At 46.6% G+C, this 26,498-nt stretch overlaps 2 protein-coding genes across 2 annotated transcripts in view; one reads left to right on the forward strand and one right to left on the reverse strand.

Annotated features, from left to right (window-relative positions):
- The window catches only part of LOC141121710 (uncharacterized), a 191,243-nt gene that overhangs the window by 54,577 nt on the left and 110,168 nt on the right, over positions 1-26,498 (forward strand). The gene's annotated exons all lie outside the window — the stretch shown is intronic.
- The window catches only part of LOC141121716 (uncharacterized), a 278,834-nt gene that overhangs the window by 20,256 nt on the left and 232,080 nt on the right, over positions 1-26,498 (reverse strand). The window contains exons 5-8 of the mRNA XM_073611432.1: positions 13,115-13,342; positions 12,835-13,038; positions 12,572-12,710; positions 10,112-11,311 (exon numbers count right to left, since the gene is read on the reverse strand). Coding sequence (XP_073467533.1) covers positions 10,112-11,311; positions 12,572-12,710; positions 12,835-13,038; positions 13,115-13,342 — 1,771 coding nt within the window. The remainder of the gene's footprint in view (positions 1-10,111; positions 11,312-12,571; positions 12,711-12,834; positions 13,039-13,114; positions 13,343-26,498) is intronic.

The following is a 26,498-nucleotide window of genomic DNA, read 5'->3' on the forward strand; positions in this document are numbered from 1 at the left end:
CTCTACATCTAATGTAACCAAGATGACATCATCAGGTACCAACAGACCACTTAAAACATTCAGGAGGTGCAAAGTAGGGATGAGTCCGATGTTCGAGTCGATATATCAGGTGTTCACCCGTTCACCCGTTCACCAATTTTTGAATATTATGGGGTGTTCACAGCAAATTAAAGCGCCGCAGAATGCCTCATAATGCACTGCGAGATCGCAGTGCATTGACTTCTGATGATTGGCCAAAGCATTCACCTGACCAATCATGGCTCAGGGGTCTAAGTCCACACCCTACACTATATAAGGCTGCTTCCAAGGCGGCCGTGTGTAGTGTTGGCATGGATGAGAGAGAGAAATTGAGCCAGATTAGGCAGGCAGGTTAGCTAGTGGCATGCAGGCAGTGTATTTTATATATATATATATATATATATATATATATATATACATATATATATATACACATATATATACATATATATATATATATATACTCTACATTCAGTGTAGACTATAGACTATATATTCAGTGTAGACTCTATACACAGTCAGTGCAGGCAGTGTAGTATATATAACACAGTGTATTGAAGTGGTAAAGGGGACCCCGCACCAAAATTTTAAAAACAAAATGGTGTAAGGGTCCCCCCATAATCCATACCAGGCCCTTCAGGTCTGGTATGGATTTTAAGGGGAACCCAGTGACAAAATAAAAAAAATGGCATGGGGCCCCCCAAAATCCATTGCAGACCCTTATCCGAGCATGCAACCTGGCAGGCCATCCAGTGACACAACCGAGTGACCCTGCCCCTTCTGACATCATGTGCCATCAGAGGTGGGAGGGGTCATTCGGTTACATCAGCGGGTGGCTCCGCCCTTGCCTGTATGTCATGGCTGGGCTCAGCCCTTCCTTCTCTGAGCTGGCCACTCAGCTGACACCTAATTGCCAGCTCCCATCTCTCCACAGTTACTCAGCTGTTGATGATATCCTGCTTGTCAGTCCTGCCTACTTAAGCCGTCCAGCCCAGAGGATCTCTGCTTTCACCTTGGTCAACATCACAGAGACTATCTAATGCGTTCCTGTTATAGACTTGCTTGGCTGACATCCCTTCTGGCTCCAGATCCTGCTTGCTGTTTTACTACGCTCATCTCTGGCTCCCTGACGTGTGGCTTGTCTAACTATCTGTTCCGGTTCCTGAACTCTGGCTATGTTTTGACTACATTTACTCTGTTTACCTTTTTTTTATATTATTTAACAAGTGTGATTTAACTGTAATTCTGTCTTAGTCTGATTCATGGTTTCTGACATATAACAGCTGTTACAGCGAAAATACATCATTCTCAGGGAAGCCTCCCATGGAGGCAGAGTTTTTTCTATTTTTTGGATCCGTTGGGTGGCGTGATTGATGATTGATGTGCACCGCGGGACATTTTTTTTTTAATATAGGAATTGTCAAAAACTGTCTTTTGTGGTTTTTACGTTTTGACGCTTTTTTTGGGTGAATGGGTACCATTCACATGGGGGGGCCGGATCTGGGGCCCCCTTGTTAAAGGGGGCTTCCAGATTCTGATAAGCCCCCCGCCCGCAGAGATGGGAACAAGGTGCTTTTTAATTTTAAAAACTTTTTTTGCTTTGTGTGACGTTATGCGAGGTGAGGTCATCGATAATCGATATATTTAATCTCGCATTTGTTCTATTGTCAGAGACTGAACCGGAATCCGGATTTTTCAAGCCTCTGTGGCAGGCTTGGTTCCGGTCCGTGTCTTGTGGTCCACTTGAGTCCATGCTCAGGTGGACTTTAAATGACCAGGAAGAGAGCACAGCAGTGCTCTGGCCTGAGACTCAGGAGGGAATCTGAGCGAGAGGAGCCCTGTTTGGTTGGATTTAAAACGAAGGTTTGCTTTACCTCGTGTTTTGTGGGTGACGGGGATTAGCCCCACACCATATAGAGAGCAGTGTACTGTTTAGTTTTGCACTTTTTATGGCAATAACTTGCATATAAGCCTTTAAAATTAGCACTTTTGATTTTTCATGCTTGTGTCCCATAGACTTAACGGTGTTCGCATGTTCACACAAATTTTTTGCCTGCTCGCTTGTTCTGGTGCAAACCAAACGGGGGGTGTTCAGCTCATCCCTAGTGCAAAGTGTCACTCACATAGGAAGGTAAAGCCACTATAAAAGGTTGTAGCAATTTATTAATATGCTCTTTGACTTTCTCAGTGAGGGACCCCCTCCCTGAGATAATAGGCCTCCCGGGGCAGTGGCATCGATAGAGGGGGTGGGCCGCACCTGGGTGACACCTGCCAGATGGTTGACACCCGTGGGTAGTGGCACCACTAACACTGCCCACTGCTCTACTCTTGTCTGCCTCTCAGGTCTCGTGGCTGTGTCCCTCAGCAGAGTGGACCAAAGCTGCCTCCCATTCCACCACACAGGACGAGGAGCCTGAGGGACACACCGCTGTTATATTCATCTGTGCTGTACTGAGGTCTGTACACTATTATATGTAAATGAACATGTGCAGGGGGGCGCTATGGGAGGGGAGAGGGGGGTCTATACTAATGGGGGGTCTGTACTGATGGGGGTCTGCACTGAGGGGGGTGTCTATACTGATGGAGTCTGCACTGAGGGGGGATGTCTTTACTGATGGGGGGAATCTGCACTGAGAAGGGGTGTCTATACTGATGGGGGGGAATCTGCATTGAGGGGAGGTGTCTATACTGATGGGGGATCTGCACAGAGGGGGGAGTCTATACTGATGGCGGGGTCTGCATTGAGGGGGGAGTCTTAACTGATGGGGGGTCTGCACTGAGGGGGGTCTGTACTGAGGGAGGGGGGTCAGTACTTATTGGGGGGGTCTATACTGAGGAAAGGGGGTCTGTACTTAGTGGGGGGATCTATACTGAGCAAAGGGGATCTTTACTTTGTGAGGGGGTCTGTAGTGAGGGGGAGGTATATACTGATGGAGGGGGGTCTGCACTCAGTGAGGGGCTCTGTACTGAGGGGGGAGGTCTATACTGAGGTGGGGGTCTGTACTGAGGGGGGAGGTCTATACTGAGGGAAGGGGATCTGTACTTTGTGAGAGGTCTGTACTTAGAGGGGAGGTCTATACTGAGGGAGGGGGGTCTGTACTGAGGGAGAGGGGTCTGTACTTAGTGGTGGGGTCTATACTGAGGAAGGGGGGTCTGTACTTAGTAAGGGGGTCTGTACTGAGGGAGGGGGATCTATACATAGTGGGGGGGTCTATAGTTAGTGGAGGGGGGTATGTACTGAGGGGGGTCTGTACTGAGGGGGATCTATAGTTGGTGGTGGGGGGTGACACCAATTTTTCCACACTGGGTGGCACCAACCCTAGTGATACCACTGCCCGGGGGGGCGGGGGGGAGAGTCAACCACCGAATTATAGACTTTTTGAAGCCTATAACAAACTGGTATCCTGGGATTTAAGAAGGTTGTGGTGTTTTTATCAATTATACCCTTCTCAAAAGCTTCCTCAATCATACCAGAGGAGCTTCTGATCATTCTCCAGGTTGATGGTTGTCATCTTAGTGGTGTACCATTCCTTATTTTTTAAGATCCGTTGACACATCAACACATATCTTTGCCGATCCATGATGACAAGGTTTCCCGCTTGTCAGCAGGCTTGATCATGACATCATGGCAGTTCTTATGTTGCTGTAAAGCAACACGTTCTTCACCCATAAGATTATCATGTGCCATCTTTCCAAAGTTCACCATTTTTAATCCCCTGGTTACTGCAGCCACAAAACACTGTACTCCAGCTACTGCCGACAAAGGGGAGAAGAAGATTCAACACCTAAACCCACATCAACTACTTTGGACATGACCATGTGTTGCTAACCATCCTCACATCTCTGAAATACCTCCACCAGTTCTAAAGCCAACTGTCAACTAAATCACCTTTACTATCCTCTACACGACCTTCCCCCCCATAGGGCAACACAATCTCTTAAAGCTCTATACTCTTTTTTCCAAGGCTGGGACCAAACCTTAATCAGTCATCAAAAGGACCATATTTATAAGGGTGATGTCACAGGAATCTAATCCTTAGACAAACACCGCTAGCAATATAACTAATATTAGTCCACAGCAAATACAAATCTGACAGTGACCTTAAAAATAAATAAATAAGTGGGTAATAAAGTGCAAAAAGTGTTCAGTGATGTTGAATTAAATAGAATAAACCCTTCATTCAAAAATAAACATGCTCTATGTGGAGATGTCACACATTAGTGAACAATTGTTGATAGTGCTCCCAACCGATTTGTAGAAGAAAAGGTGCAGGTCCCTACTCATCGAATGGAGTTGACTCTCAATACCTTACCGTCAAAAGCGATGTGCCGTCTTGGTGACCAGAAGTACCAGGAACAGGCTCCAGTCATCAGCTTGTGGTCCAGAGTCCGGGGGAATAGCCCAGAGGAGATCCCCGCTTTCCCACACTAGACAAAATCCAGACCGCGATCCAGTCTCAACGATCACAGGCTCCACACACTAGCTACAACTGCCAGCTCCCTGCTGCTATCCGTACACCAGAGGGGCAGCCATGTGATGTTCAGAAATAAAAGGAAAAATGGCTCCTCATAGCGTAAACCAGTACGACTCTTAATTAAAACTTTAAAAGGCAAATACAGTTCTCAAGCAAGTGGGTAAAAAACAGCTTTCTGTAGACACTTGGTACATGGCATAAAATTCTCACAAACTCTACAAGGAATCAGCTAAGCTTGCTGTATACCATCTGAAGCTTGATCCAAACACACCATGCGTCCTAGCTTGACATGTTTCGTCATTACAAATTACGTCATCAGAAGCTCTTGACGTCATTTGCGATAATATAATTTGTGATGACGAAACACGTCAAGCTAGGACTAGAACTGTATTTGCCTTTTAAGGAGGGTTTCTGTGAATTCATAGGAAAAGATTGTTGTATCTAGATCGAGGATACTAGTGACAAAGTTCAGGCCCATATGGATGGATATTGGGGATTTTTTATTTTCCATCGGATCACGGTTAAAAAGGTTAAGTACAGCGCTGCGCTGAAAGTAAACTAAGACAGCAGCCAACACACCCGTAGACTCAGGATCAAAATAACAACAAAAAATTCAAAGTGTGGCGCTATTTGCTCTGTGAATATATAGTAAATAAATACGAAAATCCTAAAAATTAAGTGACCTCAAAACAAAGATTTCAGTGTGAACAAGAAAGATGCCACGTGAACATGTGTAACAGTGGCTAGTGAACAAGGTAATAATTCGTGTTGCATGTGAGGGATGAAAACACTCACATAGCGTGATAACATTTAAACTTGGATTTATTAAAAATTAACAATAAAAAAACAAACTCACATTTTTAGAAGATAGGAATAGCATGTAAATCGTGTAGCGGGACCCCTCACGACTACCACTACACGATTTACATGCTATTCCTATCTTCTAAAAATGTGAGTTTGTTTTTTTATTGTTAACTTTTAATAAATCCAAGTTTAAACGTTATCACGCTATGTGAGTGTTTTCATCCCTCACATGCAACACAAATCTTTCGCTTGGTTTATGGTGGTACATCCATTAATGAGGAAGCCGTGCTGACTATTTCGCCCCCCTCGTTCTGTGTGGTGATGACATCTGACCAGATAAAACATCTAGACCTGCTGGTCATCAAGCCTTTTTGACCTGTATGGCATATGCTATTTCAGGCCACTACTTCTGGTAAGCCTCCATAGTTTCTGGTGATGGTCCTGGCACTGATTTCAACCTTTCGTGCACCTCTGGTTTCCCATGGTCCATTTATCTGCCAGGTTGCCGGGTCTAAATAATCCTTCTGCATGTTCAAGAAACACCTGTTTATCATCGCCTATGCACTGATATCACAGACTTTTTTGTTTTTTATATTTCATCCATTGTGATATGGACTTTATATACAATATCGTTTCTGATGTTTATTTGAATTGAATACATATATGTATTATTACCTTGTTCACTAGCCACTGTTACACATGTTCACGTGGCATCTTTCTTGTTCACACTGAAATGTTTGTTTTGAGGTCACTTAATTTTTAGGATTTTCGTATTTATTTACTATATATTCACAGAGCAAATAGCGCCACACTTTGAATTTTTTGTTGTTTTTTTTTCATCGGATCACGGTTGAAGGAAGTAGGGGTATATATAATCATGTTATTTTTGTTTATATTCCTTCTATATGCCGTGATGAGATGCTCCTGTTGCCTGATTGGAGGAGTGAACAGAGCCCGAGCAGATGACCACATCTCCCTCACTGTGGACACAGGAGATCTGTTTGGCCTTTTAGGTATGTTCACCTATGACTCACCAAGAGGCTGGCCTCCTCATGGCAACTGCATCCACACTCCTAGCAAACAGATCTGCGTACATGGGAACCATAGCATAACTGTACAAAATTATGGCTCGTTGACCCATGGTAGAGTATGGTTCGCAACAAATTATGGTGTTGGGAATGTGCACACGGTTGTGATCAGAACCATGTTTGTAGTGTACACAATGTGAGACACATTGTGTCTCAGCAGGAAACTACCCACATGGCTCCGAACACGACTGTTTGCACATGTCACTATTGGATATCTATTTGAATATATATGTGTCTGGTTGGTTCGTTTGAAGGTATACAAGTGTCTAATTGGCTGATTGTGAAGCCACCACCCTCTTTTGTGGGGTGGTTACACTATAAATAAACAAACTTGCCATTGTAAGGCAGGATTTGGCTAAGCTCAACGTGATACCAGCGTCTATCTGTGTTACTTGGAGATATAAAAGCGCGCTTTCCCGGCATTATACAAGAGAGCTATAATTGTGCTTTTCAGCGCAATGGAATTATTTGCTTATAGGTGAAGCTTATAAAATCCACAACAATATCATTCTTTAATATATAGGCACACCCCTCCCCCACTTCTACCTTCCCTGTCCCTCCGGGACAAGGAATACCCCTGGATATTTGTCAACCAGTCATGTGAGCTGACAAGCCAATTCTCTGTTATTCCCACAAAATCCAGATCCTCCTTGTGTAACAGCAGCTCTAGTTCCTCCATTTTGTTAGTTAGGCTCCTGGCATTTGTGAACATGCCCCTTAGTTTTGTACGGGTGCATATTATTTTCTCCTTAGGTTTTTTGAAGCTGCGATTTTGATCTATCCACTCATTCACCATGGGATTAGATGTTATGGTGCCTCCACTATTACCCTCTGTTCTACGCTCAATGCTGGCTCTCTCTTCTTCTTAACCCTCCCCCCAACACCTAGTTTAAAAGCCCCTCCAACTTCTCAGCCACCTTTTTTTTCCCAGCAGAGTTGCACCCCCCGTTAAGGTGCAGCCCGCCCCTACTAAAGAGCCGATAACTGAATGAAAAGTCAGCCCAGTTCTCCAGGAACCTGAATTCCTCCTTCCTACACCAGTTCCTCAGCCGCTTGCTCAGTTCCCTAAGCTCCTTCTGCCTCTCTTGTGTGGCTCAAGGCACAGGTAGTATTTCTGAGAAAACCACCTTGGAGGTCCTTCTCTTTAATCTATTCTCTCCCTGAAATCATTTTTTAGGACTCTCCACCTTCCTCTCACTTTGTCATTGGTACCAACATGTACCATGACAGCTGGATCCTCCCCAGCCCTGCTCAATAATCTGTCCACCCGATCCGTGATGAGCCAAACCCGAGCGCCCGGCAAACAACATAAAGTTTGGCGACCACGGTCTGTGTGAAAGATTGCCCTCTCTATCCTTCTAATAATTGAGTTCCCTAATACCAGTACCTGTCTAACTTTGCCCCCCTTCTTACTGGAGCAGTCATTCACCTGGCAGCTAGGGGAGAAAGGCTGCTCCAGCAGTGCCACCCCTGAGCTGATATCCCCAACATCACGTAACTTGGCATATTTGTTGGGGTGTACCAACTCAGAACTGGCCTCCCTGGTGCTCTTCCCTCTACCCCTCCTTCTAGCTGTCACCCAGCTACCTACCTCTGGCTCCTGTACCTCCATTTCTCCACCCCCCTCTATACTGGCCCCTGACAGCACCTGCTGGGTGCTTACACCATAAAATTTACTCAGCCAATGAAAGGTAATGACTCCATTTTTATTTTTCTACAGCTATCAATGGCCAACACGGTACAACACTTCATCCATGTCTTTGGCGATCTCTGATCTCCTTATGAACTCAGGGATGAACTATTTCTATGGAACAGGAAATGCAGTTCCGGATGTCGGGGCAGGCAAATCTTTTTTTTTTTAAATATAATCTTTATGTAGAACAGATTCACGTGTCATAACAAATATTTTCTGAATTTCTATAACATCAGTTTAAGGTTGACATGTACATTTTATATACTTAGCAAAAAGCTCAGGTGTTCATCCCCTTAAAGGCTCGGGGTGCCTTCTGCAGTGTTATCACTGACTAGTATGGATAAACTTCTCAGCAACAGGACCTTTCACCAGTCCTAGACTAGTGTAAGCCGGTGAAAGAGCTAAATTGGCTGCAGGATTTTTCCCCCTGGGCCATACGTCGGGACAGGGGGGGCAACCGTCGCCCCCAGCTAGCTTCCCTCAACACAACACCCAGGCCAGAACCATATCGAGGCACACGTGGAAATACAGTGCCATCCTCATGATAGATGGCCTCCCCTATAGTGGCAAGACATTGATACCACTTGTTGGGTTAAAGCATACATAAGAAAACATATAAACCAAATTTCAACACAGTGAAAGATTCAAAGAGAGAAAAGAATTAGCAAGAAGGAAAAGAGAGGGAAGAGTCAAGGGGAGTAGATAATCAATGTCACAGACACTGGGGTTGAATATGCTGTCTAAGAAATGGTCCTGCCAGTTCCAGCAGTGCCAAGTCTAGACTAGAGGATACCTGGTCTGAAACACGAATGTGGTCCAGCCATAATGACCAAGTGCTGGCAAAACAATCCCGGGTAGCTTTACAAGTTGCAATCAAATCCTCAGCCTCCCTGATCTCATTCATCTTATGCTCCCATTGCTCCCGACTAGGAATTTGTGCTCACTTCCAATAGATTGGGAGCAACCGCTTGACTGCATTCAGCAAGTGGGGCAGCACGCTCCTTTTATACTGACTAATTGGTATGGGAGGGATATGCAGGAGAAAATGAATCGGGGAGAAGGGGATGTCAAGGCCCAGGATTTCTTTAATCTGAGTTCGGATGTCTGTCCAAAAGGGTACTATCACAGGGCACTCCCACCACATATGTGACAATTTTGTTTTAATATTTAGCCCTGCTACGACCAAGCAAGCAGTAGGGTTTGCTTGTCGAATGCAAGCATTTGGGTAGCTGTACTGCCACCTGAATGCTTCCACACATTCCCAGTAAAGTGCCCCACCCAACGAGCACACCCGCTATGTATCCAGGGCTTTGCTTGCCCATCCCCTGGGCCAGGACCAGCAAAAAAAAAAAAAAATGGTACTACCACTATCTTATTCTCTAGGGTGTCTGCTTTCAGAAAATATATCATATTTTGGGGTTTTATGTAATCTTCCGGCCTAAAATGATTTTTTAAACATGTGGGCAAAAAACGCAAAACGTCCCTGGCAGTGAAAGAGTTAAAGAAAATGTTCACCTTCGGGAACATGTTACTGTTCCTGCAGCGGCTCAACAATCTGAGCCCTCTGTGTGACAGCAGTGCGGGGAGAAGTTCCCCATACCGGCTGTCACTTTATGAAAAGAGCGTGGCCGTGCCATTCATTCACAGAGTTCTGTCCTTTGCCGATGTCAGCTTGTAGTTTTCAATGAACTCCCACACCGCTGGAGAGCTCTCTGGTAGATGATTGGTTCTTCCAAATGTGCATTTATTATTTTTATAAAAGGTGAACTTTTCCTTTAATAGAGCGGACACTGGAGAGTGATTTGTCTGCTCAGCATGCACTTGTACTGAGCACCCAAGTTATAAAAGCCCCCAACATTCCTAAAAGCACTTTATTTAGATTTATATATGGGTTTTATTAGAATTATTTTTATTTTATTAGGATAAGTAGATTGTCATAAGAGACAAGGAGATTGTCAGACAGGACTTCAGTGAGGAACAATTCACTCACTCAGGACAGGAAAGTGCCTTCTCCCCCGTGTGAGATCTTTGATGTCTGTTAAGACTGGACTTATCTGAGAAACATTTTCCACACTCAGGACAGGAAAATGGCTTCTCCCCCGTGTGCAACCTCTGATGTGTGCAAAGATGGGACTTCCGTGAAAAACATTTCCCACACTCAGGACAGGAATACAGCTTTTCCCCCGTATGCAATCTTTTATGTGTGTAAAGATGGGACTCCCTTGAAAAACATTTCCCACACTCAGGACAGGAATACGGCTTCTCCCCTGTGTGAGATCTCTGATGTCTGCAAAGATGGGACTTCTGTGAAAAACATTTTCCGCACTCAGGACAGGAATAGGGCTTCTCCCCTGTGTGAGTTCTCTGATGTATGTAAAGATTGGACTTCTGTGAAAAACATTTTCTGCACTCAGAACAGGAATACGGCTTCTGCCCTGTATGAGATCTCTGATGTGAGAAAAGAAGGGCCTTCCGTGAAAAACATTTCCCGCACTCAGTACAGGAATACGGCTTCTCCCCTGTGTGAGATCGCTGATGTTTGTACAGACTGGACTTCTCTGAAAAAGATTTCCCACACTCAGGACAGGAATACGGCTTCTCCCCTGTGTGAGATCTCTGATGTATGTAAAGATTGGACTTCACTGAAAAACGTTTCCCGCACTCAGGACAGGAATACGGCTTCTGCCCTGTGTGAGATCTCTGATGTGTGAAAAGAAGGGACTTCCGTGAAAAACATTTCCCGCACTCAGTACAGGAATACGGCTTCTCCCCTGTGTGAGATCTCTGATGTTTGTAAAGACTGGACTTCTCTGAAAAAGATTTCCCGCACTCAGGACAGGAATACGGCTTCTCCCCTGTGTGAGATCTCTGATGTCTGTAAAGAACGGACTTCACCGAAAAACATTTCCGGCACTCAGGACAGGAATATGGCTTCTCACCTGTGTGAGATCTTTTATGAACATTAAGTTTGGATCTAGAATGGAAACACTTCCCGCACTCAGTACAGGAAAACCTCTTCTCTGTTGGAAGGATGGCACCGTCCCTCACAGTCTGAGGTTCCTTAGGATAAGAGGAATACGATGGTCCATCTACACTGTGTGGTGCCGGATGGACATTTGAGGTAGCCGGGTTTTCTCCTGGACTATACTGTGTGATGTCCTCATCTTCTACTTTACAGTCTGGAGACAAAGTGAGACAATCCTCTGAGGTTTTACTCATCTTCTGTCCATCTACTAAAATAGAAAGAAAAAGATTATTACTAGACATGAGCAGATTGGTTCCCCTAAACCAGGACTCCGCCCACATCAGGCAGCTTTGTCTCTGAGGATCTTACAATTCCCCCCTCAAGGTAACTAGTAAATGGGTCCTCAGATCTCCTACCAGTTCATTTCTTTATTCATGGACCTTAGTCAGAGAGTGAGGAAACAGCGAGAACTGTCTTTTATAGGAGTGAAAATGATGAGGGGATTATAGGACGAGTGTCCCCACCCCCTCTATCGCTCATTGTCATCTTCCCAAAACAAGAAGTCTTGCACTTTCTATATTTAGTCCATGATTTAGTCCTGAATAACAGCAGGGCTGAGCCCCACCAGAGGTCAGATAGTGAGGATGGGGGGAGAACAACCAAGATGAAGACTGGACTGATCCTGGAGTTTACCATCATTGGGTTATTGACTCCTCCCTCATTATCACGTTCTATTTAAGGTTCCAAAGTTTGAGGATTTTATCACATTATATTACCATGTAAAAGTCTGTGCTCCAATCAAATCATCAGAAAATGTCCAGCTGGTAGAAAATGGGTGTAACAAAAGACAATACAGATTTTGTTTATATATAGCAGTGGGTAGGGAGGAAAGAGCAGAAGTCAGAACTATGTAATGTACAACATATTGTTTAAGATACAATGGATAGGACTATATAGTATCAGAATTATGTAATGCACAATATAAATTATATAGTGTAAGGGTCAGGACTCATAATATTGGTATTCAGTAATCAGTGAAAGCTTAAATGTTTACTTGAGACAAGTTTCAGAGATCCCACACCACTGCCTCCCATCTCCTGAGACTGCACTCAGTGACTTGGGTCTGAGACTATAAAGACATATTCCTCCACTCGGCACAGTCAGCAGACAACAGAGCAAGTAATCCTGGGAGAATTGTTCTGTTAGAAATCATGCTAGACCTGGGCATGAGGCAGCAGACCCAAAGCACATGCCCAAGGTGCCTAGGTAGAGCAACATCTATGGCGAAAATCAACATTTTTCTGCCAGCTGAACCCCAGAATCTCCATAAATCCAGTCTAGATACTTAAATTGTGTCTGCAGCACAGAGAAGGAAGATTATCCGAGAGAAATACAGGAATACAGGACAGGGGACAGCTTAGGAAAGTGACCAGAGGATTACAGGCTGATATCACCCAGTCCACACCCTACTCTGGACCAATCAGTGATCAGTATGGGTGGAGGAATGTATTTAGTGTTAATGACCCACCTGTGCTGATTTCTGTAGGAGTGTCCTCCTCTATAAATGTCCCCGTTATTCCATCCTCCTCCATAGACTGCTGATCATCCCTCACATACCTCTCTTCTTCTGCTTTAACCTCAAGTTCTATATCGATTGGATCTCCACTCTGAGTCAAGAAAATGAGAGTGGATAGCATCCATAAACTATAAGATTTAATATTGTGACATCACATAAAAAAATCCACACATCATCTCTAGGAGTCTATGTTCTAGATGCTCAATCCCACCAACCTTGTAACAGTGAGGGATGGTGTGATCTTCTTGTGTGGAATCCCAGGAATACAGAGGATGGGGACATCTCTCTGGTGGGTTTCTGGTATTAAGTGACTCCATCATATCCTTGTGTCCTTCTGAAAACTCCTCCATCACTCCATACTCCTCATCCTCCTCTTTATACTCTTCTTTAAAATCAATATCATCCCTGAGGTTTCCACTCTGGATATTTAATAAAACATTCATTGTAACAAACATGTGTATAAATCAAAACTACCAATAATTGTCAATCATTTACCTGATGATGGTGAGGGATGGTGTGATCTCCCTGTGTGGAATCCCGGGAATACAGAGGATGGGGACATTTCTCTGTTGGATTTCTGTAGCTAGATGACTCCACCATGGTGTCCTGGTACAGATCTTTGTGTTCTTTTAGAAACTCTGACTTCTCCATCACCCCATCCTCATCATCCTCCTCTTTTATCTCTTCTTTAACCTCAGTTTTAGAATCTCTCAGGTTTCCACTCTGAACATATAATAAAAATTACATCAATTGTAACAATGTAGATAATGTACAGATCCTAATGATACTATCAGTGATTTTTCCTCATCTACCTGATGATGGTGAGGGATGGTGTGACCTTCTTGTGTGGAATCCCAGGAATACAGAGGATGGGGACATCTCTCTGGTGGGTTCCCATTACTGGATCCATCTGTAGTAAACACACATACTGACTGAATACATTGTTTCTATGTGTTTATCAGATGATGAGGGATCTAGGTGGACCCTCCGTACTGCTCTCTCCTTTACAATAAAGTCTCCTCTTACCCGGTGATGTGAGGGGCGGCTGATTGTCCATCATGATGTCCTTGTAGAGATCCTTGTGTCCTTCTAAATACTCCCACTCCTCCATGGAGAAATAGACAGTGACATCCTGACACCTTATAGGAACCTGACACACACAATGATACAGTCACCATCCAGACACATCCCTTGTCTGTTACTGGATAATGTCCCAGAATTCCCAGCACCGCTCACCTCTCCTCCATGATCTCTCTGGTGACTTCTAGAATCTTCTTTGTATTTCTCTATTCTATCAGGGAGGGAGGTGGAGGCAATGTGATGGTCATATGATCTCCAGACTTCACAGGAGGAAAACCTTAGATCTGAACACAAATAGTAAAATCAAATGATTTTCCTAAAATCCTCCTCATCTCACCATTCAAGTTTCCATTTTATTAAAACCCTACTTCAGACTGAGGTATAATTTACCCACACAGGACTCCCATACTCCACAGGTTCAAAGCTTGTTGCAGGCATTATAATGTCATTACATACAATGCAGGACCAACAGTCCCACTTTGCAAGTGAGGATTCAAAGAGTCCACCCACATCCTAAGAGCATCAGAAAAAAAAGTCACATGGAGGGACATTGGGAGGAGGAGCTGTGAGGTCATTGTGATGTCATAGGACAGATAGACTCTGGATGGAGGGACATTTGGATGTGGAGATTTGAGGGGTCCTCTATATGAGGCTCCCATGGAAACAAAATTATTGTTCCTGGATGTGTCCTACCTCTCCTAAACTGAAGAGTAAAATTTGACCTTCACCATACAATAATCTGTCAGGAATCTGTGAAAGTAAGCTCTCATGTGATCAGGTGACGTGCAGGGGAATGAAGTGTAAATAGCAGACAATTTTTTCCATGAGCTCCTAATGGTGGGGATGGATTTTGCTGAGTGCTGGTGCCAAGTTTCCACCCCCCAGGATCACTGCAGGTGTGGAGAAAAGCTGTGTAAGAGGATATGGAGGAGAGATGAGGAGGAGATCCAGGAATCAGGATAAAGGTCAGGACAAGCAACAGACGAGCGCATCCAAGAGATGAAGCCGGGGTCACTACACAGAAAATCAATCCAAGGAAACAACAGGCAGGACGAGGAATAGCAAGAAGGAGCTCAGAGACAAATGAGAATATTGCTCAGCCAATGGGAGATTATCTCAGCATGACTTACATAATGAAGGAGATGAGGGGGAGGGGAGGAAGTCACTTATGGTGACCATAGAGACATGGAAATTCAGCTGGTTCAGCAGGGTTCGGTCACATTTCCATCCATGTGTGGTCACTGCCGAATAAAATTACTCGATCAGCGGCTGCAGCCAATAGCTTCATCACTGATCTGTGTATTCTGAGAGCGGAGGAGCGCCCCCCATTGTCAGAATACCATAGTTGCCAACATTGTAAAAAAAAAATGTGGGACACTTTTGTGGCTGTAGGCGGAGCTGTCCAATAATTAGGGGGCGGGGCATTCACCAGCAGGCGTGGCCTATCAAAAACACGCGCCGCGCCGAAAAATGGGCGTGGTTTACGCGAAATTGTGGGCGTGGCTTAAATGGGCGTGGCTCTAGAGGGTGTGGTTAGAGTCTGAAATGAATGAGGAATGGAGAGGGGGGGAGAGGGGGAGAGAGAGGGAAATGACGGGACAGCAGCCCCAGATCCTACACAATAAAAATATGTGTATTCTAGAAAGTTTAACAATCAGCAGATAAAGATACTCCAAACACCTGGTGTTAATGCTTCAATCATCCCGGCACCATGGTTGTTATGGTGTCAGGATGATTGAAGCGCATTATTTCTATTATTACATTGTAATATAAAATGAAATCATTCAACTCACCATAATGCAGAATCAGTGGGATCCCTGAGCGTGTCACCTGCCACGTCGCCTGCCACCAGCCGTCCGTCCTTGCTTCAGATGTCCGAGCAGAGTCCGTCCTTGCATCAGGTGCCCCCAGCGGAGCCCCCCTCACACCAGGAGTCCCCGGCGGAGCCCCCCTCACATCAGAAGTCCCCAGCGGAGCCCCCCTCACATCAAGAGTCCCCAGCGGAGCCCCCCTCACATCAGGAGTCCCCGGCGGAGCCCCCCTCACATCAGGTGTCCCCGGCGGAGCCCCCCCTCACACCAGGAGTCCCCAGCGGAGCCCCCCTCACACCAGGAGTCCCCGGCGGAGCCCCCCTCACACCAGGAGTCCCCGGCGGAGCCCCCCTCACATCAGAAGTCCCCAGTGGAGCCCCCCTCACATCAGAAGTCCCCGGCGGAGCCCCCCTCACACCAGGAGTCCCCGGCGGAGCCCCCCCTCACATCAGAAGTCCCCGGCGGAGCCCCCCTCACACCAGGAGTCCCCGGCGGAGCCCCCCCTCACATCAGGAGTCCCCGGCGGAGCCCCCCCTCACATCAGGAGTCCCCGGCGGAGCTCCCCCTCACATCAGGTGTCCCCAGTGCCCCCGCCTCACATCAGGTGTCCCCAGTGCCCCCCCCACTCACATCAGGTGTCCCCAGTGCCCCCCCCACTCACATCAGGTGTCCCCAGTGCCCCCCCCTCACATCAGGTGTCCCCAGTGCCCCCCCCACTCACATCAGGAGTCCCCGGCGGAGCCCCCCCTCACATCAGGAGTCCCCGGTAGAGCCCCCCCTCACATCAGGAGTCCCCGGCGGAGCTCCCCCTCACATCAGGTGTCCCCAGTGCCCCCGCCTCACATCAGGTGTCCCCAGTGCCCCCCCACTCACATCAGGTGTCCCCAGTGCCCCCCCCACTCACATCAGGTGTCCCCAGTGCCCCCCCCCTCACATCAGGTGTCCCCAGTGCCCCCCCCACTCACATCAGGTGTCCCCAGTGCCCCCCCCCTCACATCAGGTGTCCCCAGTGCCCCCCCCCCCACTCACATCAGGTGTCCCCAGTGCCCCCCCCCTCACATCAGGTGTCCCCAGTGCCCCCCCCACTCACATCAGGTGTCCCCCACTCACATCAGGTGTCCCCCCCTCACATCAGGTGTCCCCAGTGCCCCCCCCACTCACATCAGGTGTCCCCAGTGCCCCCCCCACTCACATCAGGTGTCCCCAGTGCCCCCCCCTCACATCAGGTGTCCCCAGTGCCCCCCCCACTCACATCAGGTGTCCCCAGTGCCCCCCCCTCACATCAGGTGTCCCCAGTGCCCCCCCCACTCACATCAGGTGTCCCCCACTCACATCAGGTGTCCCCCCCTCACATCAGGTGTCCCCAGTGCCCCCCCCACTCACATCAGGTGTCCCCCACTCACATCAGGTGTCCCCAGTGCCCCCCCCCACTCACATCAGGTGTCCCCCCCTCACATCAGGTGTCCCCAGTGCCCTCCCCCCCTCACATCAGGTGTCCCCAGTGCCCCCCCCACTCACATCAGGTGTCCCCAGTGCCCCCCCCTCACATCAGGTGTCCCCCCCTCACATCAGGTGTCCCCAGTGCCCCCCCCCCTCACATCAGGTGTCCCCCCCTCACATCAGGTGTCCCCAGTGCCCCCCCCTCACATCAGGTGTCCCCCCCTCACATCAGGTGTCCCCAGTGCCCCCCCCTCACATCAGGTGTCCCCAGTGCCCCCCCCCACTCACATCAGGTGTCCCCAATGCCCCCCCCCACTCACATCAGGTGTCCCCAGTGCCCCCCCCCACTCACATCAGGTGTCCCCTGTGCCCCCCCCACTCACATCGTGTCCCACAGCGGTGCGCGCGCTCACCCCCCACCTAGAACCCCCGCCCCTTTCCATAACAGACTGGCAGCGGGGCGGGGGGTAGGCGGGGCGAGGCGGAGCGGGGCGGGCCGAGGCGGGGCGGGCCGAGGCAGGCCGAGGCGGAGCGGGGCGGGCCGAGGCGGAGCGGGGGCAGGGGGTGGGCGGCGACGCAGAAGCTTCGTCTAGCCCCCCCCCCCAGCCGTCTTCCTGAACTCCAACAAAATGGCGGCCGGCGGAGACAATGTCTCTGCCGGCCGCCGACCTCTAGCGGCGGCGGCGGCGGCGGTTTCAAAAACCGGAACCGAATTTTTCGGGACATTTCCCGGGATGCCACAAATCCGGGAATGAAGTCCAAGTCCCGGGAATGTCCCGGGAAATTCGGGACAGTTGGCAGCTATGGAATACAATAGTGCAGCGGGGAGGATTCCCCCATCCCCCTCCAATGTGTGGATGGGGGGAATCGGTTCAGTTTTTTTCCTCTCAGCCTGCTGGATGAATGATAAAACTGAACCATGTATGGTCAGCTTTGGAGGGAAGATATATTAATCATCAACTGATCCCTCTGAAGGGGTTAATCTACATATTACCTCCTCTGCCGCCAGTTACTGCAGTGTCTTCTCGCTATGTCCTTCCAAATGGAACTTCCTGTCTGTAACTGACATCACTTCCTGTCTGCATTCCATAGAGACTTCCTGTCTGGGTAGAAGTGAGATCACCACCTTGTGGAGCTCAGAGGAACTGCAGTCCAGAAAAACGTCTCGTAGTGTGAACAGGGCCTTGTGCTGTGTGTGTATGTACTGTATATCCTTCCCCTTTCTGTGAGGATTTGATTGACTTATCCCTCTGCTCAAGCTGCCGAGTTGGTTGCTTTGATTAGAGCCTGTCACCTATACAAGGATAAAGAGGTACATATCTAAACAGACTCCAAATACGCATTGGATGCACTCCATGATTTTGGAAAAATCTGGCAAAAGAGAAGCTTTGTCACCGCTGATGGGAAAGGAATTTCTCATTCAGACCTTATTCAAGAACTCCTTTCAGCAATAATGCTCCCAGCAAAAGTTGCTGGAATTAAATGCCAAGGTCACAGCACAGGGACAGATAGAGTTGCTATAGGTAACAGGCTAGCTGATCAGGTTGCTAAGGAAATTGCCATGAAACCAGTGTGTCCATCTTATCTGCTCATGTCCAAATTTTTAACCCCTTCCCTTGTTGAGGATACTGACCTTTTCCACTTGCAAGTTTTGGCCACCCCAGAAGACATACATTTCTGGTCACAGAATGGGTTGTCCCCAGACCAATTTGGTCTGTGGTCCAACAAGGAGGGAGAAGTAGGTAAGTATGGACTCCCAAGAGCTGCTGCTCCATTGTTCATTTCTCATTATCATGGTTTTGGACACATTAGTAAAAAGAACACGTTAATAGTCATTTCCAGACATTTTGTATGCAGGGATCTATGGAATCTGGTTGATGCTCAACTTTCCAGATGCTTAACATGTGCAAGGAAGGAGCATTGGACCACTTGCCAGCACCATAGGGTCCAATGCAGGAATTACAGATTGATTTCACACATATGCCAGTAGCCAAGAGGGGCTTTAAATATCTTTTAATAATCATAGGTAAGTTTTCAAAGTGGGTAGAAGGCATCCCCACAGCAAGAGAAAGCGCTAAAACAGTTGCTAAAATCTTGTGTAAGGAATGGATTCCTAGATATGGCTGTCCCCTGGTCATAGACAGTGATAAAAGACCTGCATTCACTGCTGCAATGACGGGACATATCAGCAGACTATTAGCTATTGGCTGGAAGTTCCACATACCCTACCATCCACAGAGTTCAGGAATTGTAGAAACGATGAACAGGACCATTAAGGATAAATTAAGAAAGGGAACAGGGGGAAGTTTTTGAAATGGGATAGAACATTTACCATCTGTGCTCGCCGAAATTAGGATGACCCCTAAAAAAAAACTACCGGGTTATCCTCTTTTGAAATTTTCATGGGTAGACCATTCCCCACTCCCTGGGTTAGAGGTCAACCTCAGTTACTGCAAGGAGACTTGGAGGTCATACAACAGGAACATGTGGACTAATTGAAAAATTGAACTCGATCTATGGTGATGTGTCTTTGTCCTTCACACTTCCAGCAGGTGAGTCAACACACCCTTTCCAAGCAGGTGACAGAGTTCTTCAGAAGCACGGCTCACTGACTCCACCCTATGGTGAACCAACAGCAGCGATCGTGATTACCAGAACAGCTGTTCTCACCGAACAATACCCAGCGTGGATACACGCTTCAAGAGTTAAGAATGCACCAACCACAGGACGAAAAGAAGATGATGGACCCCAAGGAATCGAAAAGGGAACCGCCCAAGGAAACACCACTGGCAGTGCTGATCAGAAATAGGGGAGTAACTGTCTGCATCATTGCTCTCATACTTGCTCTTGTTATTTACATGGTTGCATGTGACATATATGATTATTGTCCATGGTCCAATAGATCCCACCGCAACCAGCCCAAACCTACCTCACACAATAGCAAGAGATCTATAGAAAATAGTGAATACCCTAGTCCAGTGTTTCTCAACTCCAGCCCTCAAGGCGCACCAACAGGTCACGTTTTCAGGATTTTCATTATTTTGCATAGGTGATTTGATCAGTTGCACTGCCTTATGCCTTGTTTCCACTGAGCGGATCGGTTCAGGTTGGTACAGTTTGAATGGCCTAGAATGGTCCGGTCTATTCCGGTGAGCGTTTCCACTGCAAGTGGGACCACAAGGGGCCATACAGGGTTTAGAAAAAATGCCTCAGCATAGCACAGCAGAGGGTTTTCTGTCAGCCAATCAGTGGAATGTATCGTAGCTCCACCCTAACCGAACCGTTCCATTTTCTATGGCCCCACATCTGAAGCAGGACCCTGAATGGAACGGTTCGGTTCGGTTGTATGGGCCGCTTTCATAATGGAAACACCCAAAATAGCGTACCGTACCGAACCGATCCGCTCAGTGGAAACGAGGCATTAGTAATTACCACAGCCTTTTCAAATCTGAGGGAAATCCTGAAAACATGACCTGTTGGGACGCCTTGAGGACTGGAGTTGAGAAACATTGCCCTGGTCTATTATTGAAAACTCATTTTAAAATTGCCCGGACAGCTAACAGATCTAACTGCTGGGTATGTTCCAGACCCCCTATTGGTATCACAAATCCAGCCATGATAGCTGTATTTATTCCCTAAAACATGACTGTAAATTAACCAGCACCCATAAATGAAAGTTTAAACGTCAGAATTGCACATCCCTATGATAAATTTTGTGAATCGGGAATAGGGAAGAATTTCTCTAGCAATGATGAATATTTCTGTACTCAAAGACGCCCAATTTATGTAAGCGGAAAACATGGAAATCCTAGTATTGGGTATAGACTAGGAGGGAAAGGTGGGAGAATAGGAAAAAATCAAATGTCCTAAAAGATTAGTGATAGACATTGGAGCTATGAATCTGTCAGATCCTCAAAGTATAGTAGATGACTCACTCATATGTCGGGGAAAACATTGCAATTCTGCAATCCTTAATACTCATCTGTACTCCACCTTTTTCCTAATTAATAAAATCATACAAAAAAATTAAGCTTAATAAGTGTTTCGGAGTGCCTGCCCCTTTCTTCAGCTTATGCAGAGACCACGCCTACAAAATCGTCCCCGCTAATTTTTCCGGGGTATGTACCCTGGTAACATTGGTACCCGCCACCTATATGTCAGATAGTGATATCGATGCTAGGTATCAGTTAAAGACCGTATGGAATAATAAAGAGAAAAGAGAACTGTTTAACGCTGGGGACATGGCATGGTCCATATTCCCATCCTTCACAGGGTGGGGAATTATTTTAATGAAAAGGTTAAATCATTTCTCTAACATTATGGATGAGATTTTGAATGAAACCACTGCTGCTATATGTGCCGCATACCAGTGCCATCAGTGCCACCTATCAGTGCCCATCAGTGCCGCCTATCAGTGCCCATCAGTGCCGCCTATCAGTGCCACCTCATTGGTGCCACCTCATCGGTGCCCATCAGTGCCACCTTATCAGTGCCCATCAGTGCAGCCATATCAGTGCCTGTCATTGAAGAAAAAAACTTACTTATTTACAAAAAATTTTTGGGAACAAAATGATAAAAAATTAGTTTGGGTACAGTGTTGTATGACCGCGCAATTGTCATTCAATTTGCGACAGCGCTGAAAGCTGAAAATTAGTCTGGGCAGGAAGGTGTATAAGTGCCTGGTATTGAAATGGTTAAAAAGAATCCCAGCAATGGGCGCTGTGATTGGCCCTCCCGATCACCTGACGGCTGTGTTCAATCACAGCCGTCACAATGTAAACAGGGACGCGTGTCTCTGTGACAGGTCTCCCCGCCGAGCTTAGTGAGAGCTCAGTGCGGGGGGGGGGGATCTGCAGATCACCCCACAAAGTACACCAAGCACCACTGATCTACCCCTGTCCCTATACACATTTATTGTCCCAATAAAAAATCTGTCTGTCCCCCATCACTGCCAACACCAAATAAACACTGATTTGGTTATTTTTTACCAAAGAAATGTAGCAGCATCATTTTTGGTCAAAATTTATCAAGAGAAATTACTTATTTGCAAAATTTTATAACAGAAACTAAGAAAAACGCATTTTTTTGGAAAATTTTCTTTCTTTTTTATTTGTAGCGTAAAAAATAAAAAATCCCAGCGGTGATTAAATACCACCAAAAAAAGCTCTATTTGTGTGAAAAAAATGCTAACATGACCGCGCAATTGTCATTCAACGTGTGACAGCGCTGAAAGCTGAAAATTGGTCTGGGAAGGAAGAGGGTGAAAGTGCCCAGTATTGAAGTGGTTAATGCAGTGAGAGAGGAGAGTGTGTGCTTCTATTCCAGTGTGTTCCAGTTGCTCACAGTGACCACGTGTTCCAGCTACCTGCTAAAGGTGCAGAGAGCTGGCTCAAGAGGAAGGACCCTTTCACCAGCCACAGAGGAACCCCTCAGGACTTGAATCTTTCATCGATGGTGAGAGGTTTCCAAACACCATCTTGTTTACTTTAGTGAGTACTCCCACGTAAGGGCCCCATCGCCGGCAGACTCTCTACATAGTCCCACTGGCCAGTAGTTAGGCAGGACAACTTTGCATTAGGTAGTAGCTGTATTGCCTTTGAAAAATGGCATTTTGTATTGCTGTACTGTGTTGGATTGTCATTATTCTGCAATTACAAGCCAGTATCGCTCTTTCAATCTTAGTTTATTTCAAAATAAAGATATAACAGAAAGATATAGTACCGTATAGTACAATATTGTATACATTATATACACAACAAGAAAAATATTGTATTAGTACGTTAGATATATAGGTTTGTAATGTATTAGTGTACTAACAAGTGTGGGGGGATCATCCTGTAACCACCTTTAAACTTTTGCGTGTTTGTGTTATCAGGAGATTCCTCCTCGTTGAGCTAAAACGCTGTATAGATCATTCAATCATTTGTTGTAGAAATTTAAGTTGTTGAGCAATTCTGAAAATATAGTCTTTTATATATCAATTTGAGTGACTGGATCAGTACTTAAGAAAAGATAACAGAGAAAAAGGGATGAGTAAGAGCATGTGGAGAGACAGGCGTTGACAACAGACTTGGGGAGCACCCCGACATGGCTAATCAGCGGGCAAAGACTGGGCATCTCTGATCCATATAGGGAAGTCATCCGAGTATCGAAACATCGACCATGAGGTCCAAGTGATGGAGAACTGTTCCTCCTTCCCTGCTTCCTGCGCCAGCAAACGCTCCAGATCTCTTATCCGATCCACCTCGACAGCCCAATCTCCCAAGGAAGGCACGTCTATTGTTCTCCAATGTCTGGGGATCACTGTCCTGACCGCAGCCAAAAAGTGGCGCAGTATGTCCTTTTTAATCAGCTTGAGTGGGCCCGGAAGCATAGATAGTATAGCTATCTCTGGTGTGGGCTCAATTGAGGTCGCCATCAGTCTGCTGTAAATATCAAAGACCTTTTGCCAAAATTTCCGAATTGGAGGGCATGTCTACCATATGTGGAGCATTGTCCCACTAGAGGACAGGCATCTCCAACAAGTGCCTGAGATAGAGGGGTTAAATCGTTGGAGAGTCGCCGGGCACCTGTACCATCTTGTTAATAGCTTAAACCCCTTTTCTTGATTCTTAGTTGCCAAAGAGATCTTATGTGTTAAAATAAAACTTTTTTGCCAATCAGTAGGGGAGATGGAATGCTGTAGATCTGTTTCCCATTTCCGCGTGTATGTTGGAAGGTCAGGGGTAGATACTCTCAATAGAAGGGAGTATAATAGTGATACTACATGTGTTGGGGGATCTGGCTGTAAGAGCAGCTCATCAAAGTCTGTCGGGTCATCTAGGATTTCTGAGATGGGGGAGAGAGTACGTATGTACGATATTAATTGACTCCTTTGTAACCACATGGTTGGGGGCCCCGCGCTCGTTTGGGGAGGTATGTCCGGTCTCAAAGATGGGTCAGCGCGTATTACCTGTGCTAAACGTCTGTGACTATCCCTATTCCAGGGACCAAATCTCTCCTCAACTTCCGCCGGGGGGAAGGCCGGAGTCCCAAAGAGAGGAGTCATCGGGCCCCGGGGTTTAGATAATTTACTCGTTAATAGCAGTCGGTCCCATATCTGTAAAGTCTGACGGGTAAGGGCAGTAGAGAGGGTACCACCTCTACGCCGAGCCGCAGGTGTCCACGGCAGGGCGCAGAGATCAGCCTCATTGAGATGTTCCTCCAATTGAACCCAGATCTTGGAGGAGGAATGGTGAAACCAATCCACAATACGTGTGAGTACTGCTGCCCTGTGGTAGGAGGAAGCATCTGGGACCCCCGCCCCCCCCCGGGCCTTCGGAAGAATCATTGTGTCGTATTTTATCCTGGGGCGGTTTCCTTGCCATATAAATTTAGAAAAAATCTGGCGAAGCTTTCTGAAAAACGGGGCAGGAATGTGAATAGGTAAGGTCTGAAAAAGATAGAGGAATCGGGGGAGGACATCCATCTTTAAAACATTCACCCTACCCAACCAAGAGAGCTGTTTAGATGCGTATGTGGTCAGATCCGCTTGTGTTCTAAGAAGTAGGGGGGTGAAGTTGCTAGTGAATAATTGGGAAGCGTCTGTTGGGATATGGAGTCCTAAGTAACGAATAGACGTGGAATTTGTCTTAAAAGGGAAGGAAGACGCAAGTTGTTTGAGAGCTGTTTCTGGGAGTGAAATGTTGAGTATTTCTGATTTACTGTGATTAACTTTAAAGTTACTAACATTTCCATATCTCTGAAACTCCTGCATAATGGAGGGTAATGAGACTTGCGGTTGGGTCACGAAGATGAGTAAGTCATCTGCAAATAGGGCAAGTTTAGTGTGTATGGGGCCTATACTAACGCCGTGGACAGCCGGGTTGTTTCTAAGGGCAATGGCTAGGTGTTCCATAACAAGAACATAGAGAATAGGGGACAAGGGGCACCCCTGTCGCGTTCCATTGCGGATAGTGAATTTTGGAGCTAGAGATCCATTTAGTCTAACCCTGGCGGAGGGAGAAGTGTAAAGGGACATTATTCTTGAGAGCATATTATGGCCCAGACCCATTTGTTGTAGTGATAGACGCAAAAATTGCCAATCGACACGGTCGAAGGCCTTCTCCGCATCTACCGTTAGCAGGCACAATGGGACATTATGGGTTCGAGCGTAATCTGCAATGAGAAGTGTTTTCAAGGTGTTATCTCGTGCCTCTCGTCCACTCACAAAGCCCACTTGATCTAAGTGTATGATTCGGGGTAGCAACGGTTGTAGTCTATTAGCCAGCACCTTTGCGTACACTTTCAGATCAACCCCTATCAGCGAGATGGGTCGGTAGTTAGCACATATAGTCAGGTCTTTGTCTGGTTTTGGGATGAGAGTAATATGTGCCTCTAGAGTTTGCGGTGGGAATATCGATCGCTCAGAGATTGAATTGAATACTTTTGTTAAGAAAGGGGTGAGAAGGGGAGCAAATTGTTTATAAAATTTCGGGGTAAAGCCATCAGGGCCCGGGCTTTTACCAGATGGGGTAGATGCAATGGCGCGGGCAACCTCATCTTCCGATATCGGAGCTTCCAAGTCCTCTATTGTTTCGTCATCTAGAGTAGGTAAAGCATTTTGTGCGATATATGAGGCTTGCGTGTCCGCTTTAGAATAAAGGGGATCAGTGGGGCTTGTTACAGGTATGTTATAGAGGGATTGATAGAAGTCCCGGAAAACCTGTCCCATCTCAGAGGGTGACGAGACAATTTTCCCAGAACTGTCCCGTATATGGGGTATAAAAGGTGTTGGGTTGTTTGGTATGTAGGGTGCGAGCTAGTGATCTACCACATTTATCTCGGAATTTGTACTGGTGAAAGGCTAGTTTGTCCGCGAATGTACGAGCTGATGCCTCATATAATTCCCTAAGCTGAGAGCGGGCGGAAGAGACCTCCGCAAGCACCTCAGCAGTCGGGGAGCGTTTATGGGTAGTCTCTAGTGTCCTGAGTTTGTGTATAGCCGTGGTTATCGCGGCCGAGCGTTCTTTCTTCATGCGGGCACCCATTTGGATGAAACTCCCCCGTAAAACGGCCTTTAATGCCTCCCATTTAATGGGTGGTGAGGTGTCATCAGAGGTGTGGTCTGTAAAAAAATTTGAGATAGTCTCCGCTATCCGAGTATCGAACCCTGGCTCAGTCAGAAGCGAGTCATTCAACCTCCATGTCCATTCTTTTATTGGCGTAGAGGGAACTGTAAGTGTCAGGTATACAGGAGAGTGGTCGGACCAAACCATCGGGTCTATTTCGCAATTTGGGGACCAATCTAGACAACTGTGGTCGATCAAAAAGTAGTCTAAACGACTGTACGTTCGGTGCACGTTGGAAAAGTGTGTGAAGTTTCGTAATTCTGGGTACAATATCCGCCATATATCTACAAGATGCATATTGTAAATGGCACGTTTTAGGGCCCGTAGTTTAGGGAAGGATACAGATGAACGGGATGTTGATGAATCCAAAAGTGGATCCATAGGAGTATTGAAGTCCCCTCCGAGTATGAGCTTACCCTCCGCGAAACCCGATAAGAT

This window comes from Aquarana catesbeiana, unplaced genomic scaffold (genome assembly GCF_042186555.1).
Source record: "Aquarana catesbeiana isolate 2022-GZ unplaced genomic scaffold, ASM4218655v1 unanchor228, whole genome shotgun sequence".
NCBI classification, from domain to species: Eukaryota; Metazoa; Chordata; class Amphibia; order Anura; family Ranidae; genus Aquarana; species Aquarana catesbeiana.